This window comes from Amblyomma mixtum, chromosome 3 (genome assembly GCF_055824585.1).
Source record: "Amblyomma mixtum isolate Tamu chromosome 3, ASM5582458v1, whole genome shotgun sequence".
Lineage (NCBI taxonomy): Eukaryota > Metazoa > Arthropoda > Arachnida > Ixodida > Ixodidae > Amblyomma > Amblyomma mixtum.
In genome coordinates this window covers 36992823-37009580 of record NC_143014.1, presented here as the reverse complement: position 1 = coordinate 37009580, position 16758 = coordinate 36992823, and the positions used below count along the sequence as shown (strand labels likewise).

General features: G+C 52.0%; 1 protein-coding gene across 5 annotated transcripts in view; it reads right to left on the bottom strand.

Annotated features, from left to right (window-relative positions):
• The window catches only part of LOC149349668 (fibroblast growth factor receptor 3-like), an 80232-nt gene that overhangs the window by 17123 nt on the left and 46351 nt on the right, over positions 1–16758 (bottom strand). For 2 of the 5 annotated variants that reach the window (XM_089578709.1, XM_089578710.1), the window contains 3 exons: positions 10474–10591; positions 4113–4385; positions 202–315 (listed from right to left, as the gene is read on the bottom strand). In XM_089578709.1, coding sequence (XP_089434835.1) covers positions 202–315; positions 4113–4385; positions 10474–10543 — 457 coding nt within the window. In that variant the 5' untranslated portion in view covers positions 10544–10591. The remainder of the gene's footprint in view (positions 1–201; positions 316–4112; positions 4386–10473; positions 10592–16758) is intronic. The other 3 variants (XM_089578712.1, XM_089578713.1, XM_089578711.1) reach the window with 2 other exon arrangements.

Here is a 16758-nt window from a genome sequence, read left to right as displayed (position 1 = left end):
CTTGGGGCTTCACTACTTCCGTCGCGGATATTGCAAAGGGGGTGAAATGCACGCCATTCATTTCCAGACTCAATAAAGCTCTATGAAAGCGTTCCTGTTCCACGTTCACAGAGTTTCAGCAGGTGCGTCATTAAACTGCGCCTTGCTCATGTGCCTCAACTGCAGCGCATCCGCACAGATGAGCAAGAGGGAGTCGTTTACCTAGCCTCTCCGTGAGCTCCTCTGTTTCATCGATGGAGGGCACGGTGACCGCGCTTGCGTTTCTCGTGTGCAGGATGTTGTCTGGGCCCCTCGCTTGGTCTCCAGAAACAGCTTCTGAAGAAAAGGGAATGGTGATCTTTCAGTTTCACAAACCTCTGCGGCAGCTTGCGAGGAAGGACATGACGAAAAACGGAAGCATAGGCTACGCGATTGCTTCGGTTCCTTCTTTCAGCCTGTTCCTGTTGTGCCATTCTCTTCATGTACGTGGAGTATTCACCAACCGCTACCAGCGAACACCGTGCTAACGTGTCTACATCGCCACTTCTTATGTATTTTTTCCAGCACTCGTCTCGTTTTTTTCACTTCCTTGAGCGCGAATTCTTCTTATCTCTCTATATGGGCGCTCAGCGCTCGCCTATCGCAAAAGTCAGTGAGAAGGGTTGCCTACAGTTGCATCGTAATAGGGCGACAGCTACAGCGCAACAGGCGCCTTTCTATATCAGTAGCATCAAATCACAGGTTCGCTCCCATCAAAAACCTGGTTATCGTCGATTTAAATAAGTCCGGCACTCTAAGTAGCTGTCCCTACATATATATTACTGCCTGATGGGGCTAGCGCTCTATCAGACGCAGTCATTTTGCTGCTAGCAGGTTCGTGGAAACAATGACGTCTACAAGGCGGCAGGGGTGCGGAAGCCTCCCATGATCAAGTCGCCTCAACACCGTTGGAAGCAAAAGCCTCCGAGAGACGGCGATTCCGCTTCGAGCTTTACGAACCAAAAGAAAAAGCGCACACGAGCTGCGCTGCAGTGTAGTGGGCTGCGAGCGTTTCGGCGGGCAAACGTTTTCGCTGCCAGCCTGGCACTGCAGTAATTTAGGTCCAGGAGTCCAATTAGAAGAGTCTTTTTGAGGTATAAATACCGCTCTTCTGCGTCACTATAATGCCAGTGTTGGCGGAATAATGTTATCTAGTAAGCTGGTTAACTAATTTCTAATTATTAACTTTTTAACGATTACAGTTTGGCGCCTTGTTGCTATTAGAGTCCTCTAGCCGGTCGTTAGTGATAGCCATATCAGTTTTTAGAATTCCGAAAGCGCGATTACCCTCGGCGCTGTGACTCAACAAATTTTGTCTATCTCGCGCCAAAAGACACCCGCTTTCGAAAAGCGAGCGGCTTTGTCGAGCGCAGTGCAACGACTCCACCTCACGTCACTTCGTGGCACGTTTGTCACGTGACGTGCTCTTTCCCGTGTGGGCTGGAGCAGCTAGCAGCGGCGAGCAACGCAGCGCAGGCGGGACAGAGAAGCTAGCTCACAGGGCACTTGCGCCATGGAGTGATGGGAGCTGGAAGGCGTTGCTTAGCGCACGGGCTTTTAGAAAGCGCGCTTCTTCTGGCGTGATGTAGCCAAAATTTGTTGAGCCATAGCGCCGAGGGTAACCGCGTTTTCGAAATTCTAGAAACTGATATAGCTATTACTATCTATAATTGCAAACAGACGCTTAACTGTAATAGCTAAAAAAAATGGCGATACTCGGTAATGCGAAATGTGGCTAGCAGCTCTTCACAGGCCACCTGCCACATGTGGCGTGATACGCTGCTAGCCACCCTCCGAGATATCTTCCCGTGGCAGCCACCTACCGGTTGTCCATTCCTCCGCTCTCACCGTGACAGGTGGCGTTTCGCTTTGCTACTACATGCCATGGTTGTCAGGTGACGTGTTGCAACGACTACGCCGACAACGCTGACACGCGGTATCCACGAACGGGTCTCTAAGAGCTGCGCACGAAAACTTATAGTTAACCAGCTTACCAGTTAACGATATTCACCTGCTTTCTGATGTGCGCCAACATTACTGTGCCGCAGAAGCAATCTTCATAACTCAAGCAGCCTATTTCTGAAAATGAGTCGCGGGCTTCCTTGAAACACTGGCATATCTGATTTGCTGTGGCCGCCACCGCATCTTTTGGTGGGGCGGAGGAACCTCAAAAAAAGTGGCGATGACGATGTTTAGTCTCAGTTCTCCGCTCCTTCAGTGGAAGAGCAGTTGCGACGCCGCTGCTGTGCCACTGTCAGGAGAAAGCCTGCGCCACTGGAAATAAACTGAGCGCAGTTCGAGCGCGCCGCAACATTCACTTTTTAAACTGGCGGCGGCCCCGAAATAGCGCCGGCGATGAAGGAGCCGCCATGATGCCGAAGCAGTGCAGCCCGCCCGCGGCAGCGCGAACGCGTCATCGCTGACGCAGTGCTGGCGGCCGAGGCACGCGCCCTGTCGAGAGCGCGGGCCAGAACGGCTCCACATCTGTTGCCGCCTTTAGCCTTTCGAAGCGACGTGCTTGCTCTCGTCCCCTTTAGCTGTTTAGTTCACGAGACTGCTGCACAGTACAGACTGCAAATAATTTCGATTTCGATTCGACTCTGGTACCGCATACACATATCTGCGCTAATTCGAATGACCAGGTTTGCAAGCATCAGCCATAGGATGGGATCTTTAGTCACGAGCACTGCACAAGATATTAGGTGGAGACACAACATGCTAAATGCACTGGACGCCAGCTGCCAGATAACGTACGACTGTAGCACCTCCAAACCGGGCCTGCAAACGCAGCGTCTTCTATCGGCCGGGGGGTGAAACTTGGCCGGCAGAAACAAAAACATCCATGAACTACACCGCTGCCATAAAAGCCGGATGCTATTGCCCTGCGCTTGTTTCTGGCGTTTTGCCAGCCGGCCACCGGTCAGCGCATCTAAGCCATACACGTGCGGTAAGCGCATTTAGTTTTTCTTTTTTCTTTTTTTGGTTAAGGGGAAGTGAAACGAACACTGGACCGGGCGCGCAGTGACGAACGCAAGGAGCGGCGACGAAAGAACGAACCAACGATCGAGTGAACAGGAGAAAGAACCGCAGGCCAGAGTTATTTCTTTTATCAAGACGCTGGTTCTTACACGCGTAACAGGTTTAAATACCGCGCGAAAATGGACTGCTAAGCCAAGATTTTGAATTTCGAAAACTCGGTTACCCTCGGCTCTGTGGCCCAACAAATTTTGGCTCTTTCGACGATTTACTTGCACTGGAGATATGCTTTGCCTGCAAGCTTCTCGAAAGCGCATGCATTTTGGCGCGATGTAGCCGAAATTTGTTGGGCCACAGAGCCGAGAGTATATAGCCGAAATCTGCTGGGCCACAGAGCCGAGGGTAATCGCGTTTTCGGAATTGTATAAACTGATATGGATATTAATAACGGTGGGCTACATGCCTCTCAACATTTAAGGAGCCTAACAATAAAAAGATAAAAAGTGACCTATTCAATGCTGGTTAACCAGCCTGCTAGTGTTGTACGCCTTAGCTGTCTATGCCGAAAAAAGAGCTGTTCTAACTCAAAAAGCCTATTTTTAAAAATAGCGGAAAGTCTAAGGTGAAACACCCTGTATATCTTGCACCGTGGTCATGGTTTAACTCTAATCCTACACATGAAAGATGTTCAAACACATGTTCCAGCTCTATGGGGTAGAAACTGATCCGTAGCCCTCCGTAGATCCGTAGCCCTCCGTAGATCCGTAGCTTGTACAGTGTAGGCTTGAGACGTAAATAACTGTTAGCCTATTTAATTAACTCATTTGTGCTGCCATGTGCGCCAGTCCTCTGCTCAATAGGAAAACGAGAATCGTTGTTCTCCACATTTACTGTGACGTCCCACTACTAGCGATTGCACTAGGCTATTTTCTGTAACCGCAACTACGTCATCGTCCATAATTGCATAACAGCGTGTAAGCGCTGTCATGCTGACTGACGAAGAAACGACGGAACGACAAGAAAGAAACGAAACAGTGGCAGCACCGAAAAGGAACGAATCAGAACTGTATCGTAAAACAAATCAGCCGAGGAGGGTGCACCTCGCAGTATAGGCTTACCCACTAGCACGGTGAAGTTCTTCCAGGCCACGCCGTTGCCGTTCGAGGCCTTGCAGAAGTAGCGTCCAGCATCGCGCGGCTGCGCATTCTGGATGACCAGCATGTGGCGAGACTGGCGGACGTTGTCGCGCGCGGGCGTCACTTCGCTCTCGCCGTGGTACCAGGCCAGAGAGGGCCGCGGCTGGCCCGAGACGGAGCAGCGCAGCCGCACCGTGTCGCCGGGCATCACCTCGTACACTGTCTTCTCATTATCCTTCTTGAAGACCGGAGGGCCTGCGGATGCAACCAGTCAGCCAGTCTCGGTTAAAAAGGTACCTCTAGCTTATGACTGCACTGTAGTGCTCACTTCAGACACCTCCCTGCATGTGCGCGAATAGCAGACCGTCCTCACTCCGCCGTATCTACGGTTTCTTCGCTGAAGAGGCAGTGAGAAGGCTGAACATTGTGAATTCCATTTGCAAACATTTCAAAGGCGCCTGCCGTAACTATTGGCAAACGGTGGACTGCACCGCGCTGATCGATTACCGTGCGCGACGCCGCACTGGCACAAATTCCACATAAGACTGGTACTTTTTCACTAACACTTAAACCTAATCGGATTCGCCATGGCGTTTGCACCGCGGTGCATAAATAGAGTAGCTAAAAGCGTTTTACTCAGGTATCGACTTTTACCTGAACGACATTCTGACTCGGGGATCCCCGTTTCTCCTTAAGCGGCTACCACTTCCAGGGACTATAGCCCTAACGGCAGAATTCGTCTTCTCTTTCAGTTCTTTACTTGTTGCAGCGATCCTCCCCTCCTCCTCCTCCTCCTCCCTGGAGAACAGGCGCCCTGCAGCCCCGCTGCTTATCCGCCAAAGCCTCGCCGCGCCCATCAGCGTTTGTTCCAGCCCGCTGAGTCCACACATCAGCAGCGCACGCGCGCGTCGTTCTCGGCGAGCCACGCTGACAGCCCGGGCCGCGGTTGTAATTCGTCGAGTCCATCCCTGGGTTGCGTAATGTAAATCTGCTCGCCTTTCGCCCATGCGGGGCCAAACACGGGGCGTGTCGCACCAAGGCAGGAAGTGCGCGCGCCCCAGCGTTTATTCCGAATGCATGTATTCCGAGTTGCATCCTGCGGTCCAGGGACCCGCTGCTGCGACCTGCCGGCAAGGTTTTCGGGCGGAGCGCAGAATTTGCGATGGCGCCAAGGAAAAGACAAAAATGGGCACCGCCTCAGCGGAGAGAGTAATGATAGGTGTGCGCAGCGAGAAGGCAGCGGAGGAAAAAAAACTAGAAGGAAAGGTGCGAGTTGGTATGATCAGCCAGTTCCTGAAATGGCGTCGTTCGCGCGACCCGACGCTGTTATCCCTTCCACGATTCGCTGGAAATGCACATATTCGGCAAGGAAGCCGAGAGTCGCGTTCTTAGATAAGAGAGGGAAAAAAATAAAATAAAACGCGCGTGCGCTATGCCGCAGACAAAAAGAAGCCGTGTATATTCCATTGATACAGAATGATAAAAGCTGCCTCATAAGGAGAGGTCGTTGCAGGGCAAAAGGAGACCGGCTTCAACCTCCCAAGTCGTTCGGGTACCTTCAGAGGGACCTGATATGCTGCTTGCGATACATCACTCTCTTGTATGTGCCGAGCGACATGTATAGCGCGACATTGGAACAGAGGCTGGCTGGGAGAAGTCCTGGGCATCAAAAGAACCCTTTGATACTCATTGGCGAGCCCAGACCATCAGGTCAAGAGTTTGAGCAGGGCGTGCACATCTTGTCCGGATGCCAAGTGAAAATAATTTAGTGCTGACTGAACGCCAGCGAAGTCAGAAATAGCTTTGAAATTCCACACATGCATGCAACGCTTAAACTGCGCATTATGACGATTAGATGACGCAACATGACAAGATGACTTAGGATGACCATATATGGCGCACTCTCTGCCAGCTAGTACGCTCATGCGGCAAATGGCCATTCTCATTGCGAAGGAGGTAAAAGCTTTTAGAAGGCACTGTCAGCGAAACGGTCGGAGACAAAACCCTTTCTATCACTAAGAGGCTGCAGAATAGTTACCCGCCGCCCTGTAGACACCGTTTTCGGTCATTACGTGCTGCTTCTGCATTGACCTCGCCATTTCTTACGCCGTTAGAACGGCGTCAGCAACAATGAATTGTAATAAAATTAGGCGAAGAGGCATCGGAGAGTAGCTAGCTGAGTGTCATTGGTTTTCACGGTCGCCAGTCTCATCTGTCTCTGTTGCCGCCAGTCACAACGCATCAAAAGGTTTTCGCGTAGCGCGCGACACTTCCTTGTGTCACTAAAGACGCAGGGCCTGCGAGGTTCCCTGAAGCAGAAATGAACGCGGTCTCGGCTGACTCGGCTCAGCTGTTGATGGGCTGTGCATTGCCAAGAGCTGGACGGGAATTCCACCGCAAGCTCGCTCTAACTTATGAGCTGCACGTGTTTACATGTGCGGGGTCGGACTTGATCTCCGGGCGCCTCTGCTCCCGTGTCTTGTCGAGGGTCACCGTCGGTGTCGAAGGTGATCCCTGCGCCGAAGTCTCGGAGAGAGAGGCACCCGTTTCTGCGACCGCAGAGACCCAAGCGGGCAACGTGACCGCCGCCTGGCGTGACGTGACAGCGCCGGAAGAGTTACGGCACCGGCATCGCCGTTTAGCACAGGCCTGCGCGCGACACCGCCAAGCTGCTTCTGCCTCGGGGCGCGTGTCTCGGCGACCATGAATCAGGGCCCGGCAGCAGTAATTCGCCGCTCGTCAATGGCGAGAGGAGCGCGCATAAAAGCGCCGGGCTCCTTTACACCGTTTCGGGATTTACGCCGGCGCGTGGACCGAATGGGGTCTGTTGTCGGTCCGCGGAGGCGCGGCCATTTGACGGCGTGCGCTCGGCTCGAGTCGAGAGGCGGGTTAATTTTGGCCCCGCGGCGGGCACAAAGCCCTTTTCCGGGATTACTCGGCGCGCCCTTTAGGCGTCTCGCCTCGGCGCGTCGCCTCAGTCTGCGGACGACGCAGCTTCGTCAGCGGGGCCACCGCGCCTCTCGTCTTCCCGCCGCCTATTTTGGCCCCGCCGTTATAATTAATTTCAGCTCTCCTCCACGGCGAGGACCGCTGATCACGGCTTTGAAGAGACCACGGGATCGAAGCCACGGGCGTGGGACGGCTGCAAGCAGCAGCTAGCAGGTGCGCTCTGACGGGCCGCACTCGCCTGAGAGACAAGGAAAGCCGATTCCTTTTCGCGTGCGAAGCGCACTGTCTTTTCGCTGCATGCGCTGCTGAAGGGACGAAATTGCGAAAAGGGATCGACACGGAGCGAAAACGGCAAACGTCCGGACGCTGACACCTGTCGGAAGCGAGAGCAAATAACGTTTTTCGGGGAACCGAGCGCAGAACAAGTCCTTGTCCGAAATACCCCAGGGAAATTAAATTTTCGCTCAGCAGAGATAAGAATTTAGCCGGGGCTTTCTTCATATAGACTTTCACCACATTTCAGGCATCGTCTGGAAAACATGCTGCTGGTTTTTACGCGGTCGAAAACTGTGAGAAGAAAAGAGAAATAACTACACTTATAACTCTCCAAAAATATGTAACACAGCAGCGTACTAGAAAGAAAATCAGTCAGAAGTTTTATAACAGACGACTTCTTGATCGAAACCTTCGCGGTTGAAAAGACAGCAAATCGAGCACGGGTGAGGCGTCAAGACCCGAAAATAATCAACAGAAGGCGAAATAACAACGACCAGAAAGCAATCTTTGGGAATGTAAAACTTTGCCTCACGTTTTCCACCCACGTTTAACCCCACATGTTGTGCAGGATCGATGTTTGAAGTCAGGAGTTTTTCTATTGACTGAAATAAGCTTCCATGCCTGACCAGGTGAACATAGAAGTAGTTCAAAATGTACACCGAATAGGTCTCAGACTTCCTACACAATGTACAAGCAATTTGGCTGAGTGAAACTGCCTTTAAACGACGCTCTGCAATGCAGCTCTCTACGTACTGGACAGGGCACCTTTATCGCGTGACTAAAACGACCTCGCAGCTGCGTCGCTTTGAGGCCTCTGCCACGAACTGTGCATACCGAATAAAAAGCGCAAGCGATGGACTCTTTGCCAGCAGGATTGCATAGCTAACGGCCACTGAGGCATGGTCATGACCAATTTTTAAAATCCTAGCCTATTACCAAAACCTGCCTATTTCGGAATTAACACCCTCGCTTTTCACAAATTAAGAACCGAAAAGGAGAGAAGTCAGGTTCATTTTTTCCTTCGTGTCAATGACTACTTGGCTGATTAGATGCGGCATTTGGCCACTCTGCGTGTTTCGGACACCTCAGTATTATACGTATTCACCCAATTGTAAAGCGAGGGTCTGCTTTGCGTGCTCGTATAGGTAAAAACGAAAGAACACGAAAGCAATGCGAGGAACGAGGCCCCTAAGTATACGGAAAGGTTGTTCGAAGTTTACGAACAAAATTACCTCAGCACATGGCTTTCACGCCCCCCATTCTGTTTTAACACAGCCGCGCAAAAGGTTATCAGATAAGGCCGATAATAAGATATGAGCTCCAACAAATCCCCCTGTGTCGTCGTCACCGCGTCGACCGTGCGCCTAAGTCACCTTGTCGTAAAAACAAAACTTCCAGTCGCTCAACCACGCGGCTAGTTGTGCCTCCGGAATGTCGGTGGCCATTATCGGCAACATTTAAAGTAGTAGTCGTCTTGCGCGGAGCCGTCAGAAAATGGCGCGAGTTCGATGTCGCCAAAAATGCGTCAGGTACCGATACCGAGGAATGCGGCGAGAGCGCAGTTTCGCGTGCAATAACAGCGTCTGGCTTTCCGTGCACTCGAAGCGGATGAGTGCCATTAACGTGCGACACACATGCCACTGCGAAGTTGAGAGAGTCTTCCTAACTTCCAGAGGGTGAAACTATACGCCTGCACGTCTCGCGTATATTCTGGTTTGATGTGTTGGGGTTTAACGTCCCGAAGCAACTTAGACTATGAGGGATGCCGTAGTGAAGGGCTCCGGAAATTTCGACCACCTGGGGTTCTTTAACGTGCACTGACATCGCACAGCACATGGGCCTCTAGAATTTCGCCTCCATCGAAATTCGGCCGCCGCGGCCGGGATCGAACCCGCGTCTTTCGGGTCAGCCATAGAGTTTCTTACTATTACCTAGAGGGAAAGCTGGCAGCCCGTCTATGGGAGTTTGCATGGCGACCCCTCGAGACCACTTCAGCCACCATGGGCGCTCAAAGCATCATGGGGCGGTGAGCTACTTGTTGCGGAACTGCAACTTTTGGCCAAAAAATAATAAAAAAATAAAGTTGTTTGATAACTACAAACGTCCTAACATTCAATATCTTGTCTAATGATTGCAACAAACGAGCAGAAAAGCATTTAAGTGCAAAGTTTGCCCAAAATAAGAGACGGCTCGCTCTCCTATTGGCCAAGTGATTAACACTAAAAAACTAATATTTCGTAATTAACAGGCGCATTTTTAAAAGTAAATATGTTTTCAAAAAAGATGTTGTTGCTTAAATACTATAAGAGGTTTTTTAATGGCATTTCGAAAAAGTGAAACCTTTTATTGGCGTCGTGTGTCGTAGTGTTCTCACTACTATGGGTTTTGCCCACTGCGTTCGCGCGGAAGTCGTCTGCGCACACATGAACAGCGTTTTCGGAATGAAACGTCTTAGTAGTGCCACTATATGTTCCCAAAAAACTACGACTGTCTCGCAACAAGTAGCTCACCGCCCCATGATGCTTTGGGCGTCCATGGTGGCTGAAGTGCAGCGCCGCCAGCTTTCCCTCTAGGTAGTAGTAAGAAACTCTATGGGGTCAGCAGCCGAGCGCCGTAACCACTGAGCCACCGCGGCGGATTCTCGCGTATATTCTATTGCATTTCCTCTGGACGATGCATCGAATCCGAGCTCGTTACGTAAGTGCGCCGTCTGACTACTCCGCAGCTGCTCCGATATGTGATGCGCCATGCGCGCTAATTAGTTGGTCGGTATTTATGGCTCGGTGCTTTCATTGGTCAACAAATGCAGCATTCTGTCTTTTTTTTTCTTCCCTTTCCCGAAGTTGGGGGCCGACCTGCACGGCGCATCAACCAATATGCGAGTAAATACGGCGTAGTGTGTCCGTGCCTCCGCGTGATATAGAAAGCGAGGGCAACTTTTCGCTTCTATTTTTGGTAAAAACAAAAAAAAAACTGGAAAAAAAAGAACTCGCGTTACACTTGAGTAAATGCGGTACAAAGTTTGCAAAGAACCACACATCATTTCTTGTCGTTCTAAGGGTAGAGTCGTGCTCATAGGAAACAGCAGGCCTCACAAGATCCTGAAGAGGTAACGTACCTTCTGACGCAGCGAAACAACAACAGAACAGGCTGATGAAAGTGAGGACTCTTAGGCGGAAGTGACACATGGTCCGTTGGAAACAGGCTCCTCGCTCAGCTGATCATGTCCTCGGTTTCTGCGAAGAGCAAGAGAGAACAATAAAAGTAAAGGTCAGTATAGGAAACAAGCAATGGACGGCACCAAAATCATTCCATATCAGCGCACCATCGCAAAGGACGGAGCCAGAGCAGCTTTAAAATTGGAGTCCGTTCCCGACCATCACACCTGAGCGCAGCGGTTTCTCAAAATGCGCACTGAAAGATGACCGTGCGCACGATATTCGGCCAACTATGGGCAGTTTCCTAAAATTCGTTCAATTATCAGAAGGAAACAGCATATTGAAAGGTGATCGTGTCGTAAATGGACAGCTGGTTCGAGCGGGTGTCAAATTTTTCACACATATACGTATAAAAAGAATCTGATCGTCGCGCTGCGCCTTGATATATTTTGGTTGTAGTACAAGTAGTACAAAACTTTATTCCGCAAAATGGGACGGGGTTTAGGGGTTGGGGTCTTGACCAGCAGGTGGTGTTCCTATAGGTACAGGATCCCATTGGTTCTTGCTGCCTCCTCGGCCCGCTCAACCAGCGCAAGCTGATATATTTTGGATCATTCGGAATTTTCGGTACATAATCAAAGATCAGTGCATCCCAGGCAATGTGTCCCAAGGGAGGAAACCACTGCACCACAGTAAGACACTCTCGCACGAGAACAACGTCAACTATCTTTGGCGGTAAGGAGAGGGTTGACTTAACGAGAACGCGTGTATGTGCTCCCTCATCCTCGCTTGTGTCACGTGCTGCAATCACTGGTTTAGTTTATGGGTGTTTAACGTCCCACAGCGACTCAGGCTATGAGTGACGCCGTAGTGAAGGGCTCCGGAAATTTCTACCACCTGGGGTTCTTTAGCGTGCACTGACATCGCATAGTACACGGGCCTCTCGAATTTTCGCCTCCATCGAAATTCTACCACAGCGGCCGGGATCGAACCCGCATCTTTCGCGTCAGCAGCCGAGCGCCATAACCACTGAGGCACCGCGGCTGTCCTGTTGTCATTTGTTGAGAAAATACATGGACTGAGTTCACGCAGCCTGGTCACTCTTTGTGCGTCGTGCCAGAAGGATTTGGCAGGAACTCATAACTGTGTTCAACGAGTGCAAGGGCGCGTGTGCACTCTCCGAGACTTGACAGAATATAACGAAAAATGCAAGCATATTCCGAGCCAAGCGTATTCGGCAGCATCCGATAGCATCTGATGTTTTCTCAACTGCACGAAGACGGTTCGCAGCGCCGCGGCACTCACACTCGACGCGCCAACCGGATTGCTGGCCGAGGTGACGGGATAAATCGCTCGCGCGGCAAAACGATGGTGCTACGTGAAGCTGGCGAGCGTCCACCGCTCGCTAGTCCGAGAAGCACCGGGGAAACAAACACGGGCGCCGATAGGGATCGCAGGGCGCCTCTCGGGGTGGCACGTTATCTCCCGCGCTCTGGGCGCCTGCCTCTCGTTCCCGGAGCTGCATAATGGAACCTAGGGAGCTGTCAGCGCCCGCTCGCGAGCATCCATCGACAGAGCGATACTGCGGTGAGGTGGCGTGCTTCGGAGTGCCGAGGCGCCGTCTTCGCCCGGCCGCCGCCGCCGCCCTGCCGACGGGGTGACGAAGGCCACCGCGACCATGACGACGACGCTAGGGCAGCGCTGGTCCCGCAGTTTCATGCAGCGCAGCCGAGACAGTCTAGCTTGCAGCCAACTGTGGCTCCAGCCCGCGCTTGGTGCCTCGTGCATCCGAAAGCTACAGAAGCGGTAGCCTCCACCTGCCAAGGCTACTACTCTTCCACTCCTCGTTGAAATTCGTACAGAACACCTACGGTGCTCAGACATTCGCTTAATCAAAGCAGGCATTTCAAGCAAGCATGTTCTGGCCTTCAAGCTCTTGCGTTGTGGAGACACCCTTCTGTGCGAGCCCAGCAGCGGTAGATGCATGTGTCTTGCGCTGCCGGTGCAACGAAGAGCGAGCACTTAAGTTGGCGTTGAAGACAACGGGACGCATCCCTTTTCCTTCCCCTCAGACGCGAATAAGATGGACGTGAAGCGCGGCGTAGACTGGGCCACTGCTGCATGGAATCGCTCCTCTGCTCCTAGCGAGAGCCGCAATTGTCTTCGGACGCCGCCCGCACCGCCGCCGCCGTCGACTCCCTTCGCGAGCGCCACTCACGGCCCTGCCTTCGCGCCGAACGAAATGGAGCGGCCATTTAGCGGGGCTCGCGGAAACCAACAAGTCTGCGCGGCGCCTTCTTGATGGCGCTGCCAAGTTCCGACAAGCCTTGGAAGCCAGGCGCGCCCAGACGAGAGGCGCTAAGCTAGAGGACCACCTGCGGTACTCAGGACACCATCACGGCACTGCAGACAAAACTCATCTGACCCAAGCAAAGCGGCAAGAGAAACTCCCGGTGCGTTAAAGGCGGACAGCTAGTTTAATAGCTGTGCTTTCAACTTGGTTACGCGCAAGCGATTCCCGGTGCCCTGCCTTTTTGAGCATGCGAACCAGCTCGCAATCTTTTAGCGGCAAAAGAACAAAAGTCATCCCGCAGTGTGAGCCGGTTGGCAACAATGGCCCCACAGAATTTCATTAAGCGCAGAAATTTCAAAATATTTTCCCAAGAATGCCACGAAAAACGAGCCACATGAAATTTGACGGCGAGACACTGCTCAAGTAACCGTCTTTTTTCAAAGACGAATAATCGTGATGGGCTCAATAATCTCTGCGCAGAGCCGCTAGCAAGCTCTGCTTCACTATTCGTAAACAAATCCTCTGTGCCATAACCTGCACTGCTGCTCGCCTATGCCGCACTTGGAGAAAAGGCCCAGGACGAAGGCAAACTTGAAAAAAGAGCGAACTGTGAAAACTCCGTTTTGGTCCGCTAATTCTGGCCCGCTCAAGATGATGTCCCTTGCGAGCAGTCCCGTTGCGAGCAATCCGTGTAGGCGGTGTGTGGACCACATGCCAGCGAAGGCATCCACCGTCGCCATCACATTAGGGTCACGTTCTCATTGAGGGCGTGCGACCGATAGAACTTAATTCATCGCCGCCCCTTTCGGCACGAAACGGGCCACGCGTCCACATCATGTGCTGTTGGCGTCTCGAGATTTCTACCATGTACACTGTGCCTAACCCACCGTTTACGGACAACAGGAGTTATTGCAAGTTTTTTTTTTCCTTCAAGCAGTTTAATTTGTGGCAGCTGATAGCTTAACCTTATTTCTATAGAACGCCAGCAAATTAAAATCGCGGAATTGCCTTCATTATTCCTTAATTTCTTCATCTTTACGCGTTAAGATCTTAGATCTTCGCGTAAAGATCTTCATCTTTACGCGTTTTACAACTGTGGAGACCCTCCATATGGCGGTAGCAGGTGATTTATGTACTGTCGCTCTGTGCAGCTTGCTGCTATGCACAATGTTCGTTTTCTTCTCGCAGAGTTTTTCAAGTGTCAGCAAAGGGCGTCAGTCGAAGTAAAAACGATTGAAGTAAGCGAATTAAAAAAAAAAATTATGGCTGAGGCTTAGCTAAGGTTAAGCCTAGTCAGATGCGAAGCATATTGGTGGCTAGGCTTGGCAATACATGGCTTTCCTTGGTTGCATACTTGGTCATTTTAATACAACCACTAGAAGCCTTCGTCGTGGGGGAAGACAACGGCATGGCTACAGCGGAACGCCGACTAACCCCGAGACGCGCGTTGGGTGAGCGCCTGGATTGCCACGGAAGCCGCGTCTGCCTGCCCGGTGGAGCGAGCGTTTCACCTACACCGAGTGTGAACGCGCGTTCGAAATGCGCGGGAATGCCGCTCGAGGACATTCCGGCGTCTGTGCGATGGCATCGTCAAGACGACGTCACGGTGTCACGTGGCGTAACGGCTAGGGGTCCCACGGCGACGGCGCGAGGTGGAGGCCGCCTCTCTCATCCGATGTCACGTGGTGTGACGTCACGGTGTCACGAGGTGTGACGTCAAGGTGTCACGTGGTGTGACGTCACGGTGTCACGTGGTGTGACGTCTAGGGGTCCCACGCCGACGGTGTGAGTGGTAGCTCTAGCAATATGCTTCGCATAAAAAGAAAATTTTCGGCACAATGCCGAAAGCGAAAGCGATCCTTGCTGTATAGCATGAATCGACACCGAGTTGAACGACGACCGCCCGCAGCAGAACGTTGCGGCTGATCTCTCATCTCGCCACGATGAACCTCGCTCCAGTCCATCGAAATTCTGCCGCCACAGAGCATCTACGAAGGCGCATGTTGGCATGTTGTATGAGCACACGTCTGTTGTAGTAAGGGGCATAGCTGCGCCATTGAGGTCGTGTCAACTTGACGTGGCTTTACCCAGAGGTTTGACAGATCTTCGAGGGCTGAACGGCAATTACTTATTAAGAGCTCGCAGTACAATAAAATCTGGGCACTCTTACGTTGAGAAGAAACGTCATAGGGTGAGGGGGTTAGAGCAAGAAATAAATAAAAAGGTGACCTGACTGGCAGCGGCAGTTGTTGCCTGACGAAGTAAACTGTTTTGCACCCCCTTTTTATTCAGCTTGGCTGAACAGAGCGCACCAGGCGAGGTCGCGTGGAAAGGGGGAAGGCGTGGAGGGGCTGCTGCACCTTGGTGCTTGGAAGACGTGTGGTCCGGAGGTCCAGATGGCGAGTGCACCCTCTGTAGGGATGGGTCTCTTATCCGGCTCCGTAGACCACGGGGCGGTCTCGTGAGCGCCGCGCTGTAGGCCTCCCAAAAATAGCGCCGCCGCGTCTCGCAGAAAGGCCCGCCAGGCGGGATCGTCCGCCGAGTCTCGCCCGCTGGTCGCAGTGTGCGTGGCAAAGCGGTTTCCATGGGTCACGAAGTCCTTGGGCGCTGGCTCGCACATCGCGTTGCTACTTGCGTACAGCATACAGCGGAGTCGAAACCGAGCGCCCAAGATGGCCGCCAGACACGTGGTATGATTCCGACCCCCGAAAGCCGCAAGAAAGCGATTTGTGAAGACCTTCTTTCTCCCCATCCGTCACCTCTCCGGCAACATCTTGAGCTTTATAAAGTGTGCCTTTTCTTATTTCTCTGTAGGATTACAGTGTACCTATTGTCCCTGCATCAAAATTTGGTCGAGTTCTCCCGCCTATCAACCGCTCAAAAAATGCACTTCGTTTCCTCGTTTGTTTGTTTCTTTTTATTAACACATGTTTGAATATTTACCTTCAGCATTCTTTTGTACGGACCAAAAGAGAACTGACAGCCTTATAAGAGTTGCCTTCACTGCCTAACGTTTACCTCTTCAAGAGAAATGCACCATTTGGACATCCTAACTGGTCATAATTGTAGGCTGTATACGCTCCATAAAGGAAGTATATGAACACTGCGCTCCTCAAGCTGCTTTCATAACGAACGAGGCAATTTCAGCAGACGCAGATCAACTCACCGTGGCGCCCGTCTGTTTGAAGGCCCATGTCCACGTAAAAGCGACAGAAGTCAACGAAGCCCCATGCCCTTGGTCATGAAAAGCATGCTATTAATGGCCAATTGGCTGGACTCACAAGCCGCTCTCCAAACGTTCAGTGCTAACTTAGGTCCATTTTTCGTCTTCGTGACTGCGCATTTGACACCATTAATTTAAATAAGCCTCCCCTTAGACTCTGTTTAGTATGCTGCCATGACGGCCCAATGTCAGCGGCTTTTTCTTAGCGTCCTGTTTTCGTGCATTTTAATTTTTCACGTGAGCAAAAACACAGAGAGTCTGCATAGCTGCCATCCATCTTTGAATGGAGACGCTTGATGTTGGTATTTTCACGCGCACCTGCAAGGGTTGAGTTGGTAGTCGCGTCAAGCCGTTCCAGCTCGCGATGCAAAGCCAGCGCACGTCTTCTTCGCCACCAAGTGCACCCACCTCGCCCGCCCTCCTGCACGGCACTCAGCCGAGAAAGGACCCTGGCCTTCGGGGAGCCTCCGCGGCGTAACCGTGTTTTCAGTCTTCGGCAAACGGCCGTCCAGGGAATTGTTTAGCGGCGCGTGCGCGAATTGTGCACGCCTATCAGACGACGTGCCGGACCTCCCAGCTTTTGTTGTCGGGAGCGCGCTGACGACGGCGGCCGAGCGGCCTTGCATCATCGTTCGTTCGGGCACGCATTTTCGGCGATAGCGCAGTGCACGCGCTCAGTTCGGCAAGACAGCGAGTGCCGAAACAGTAAACAAAAAACAGAACGGGAGG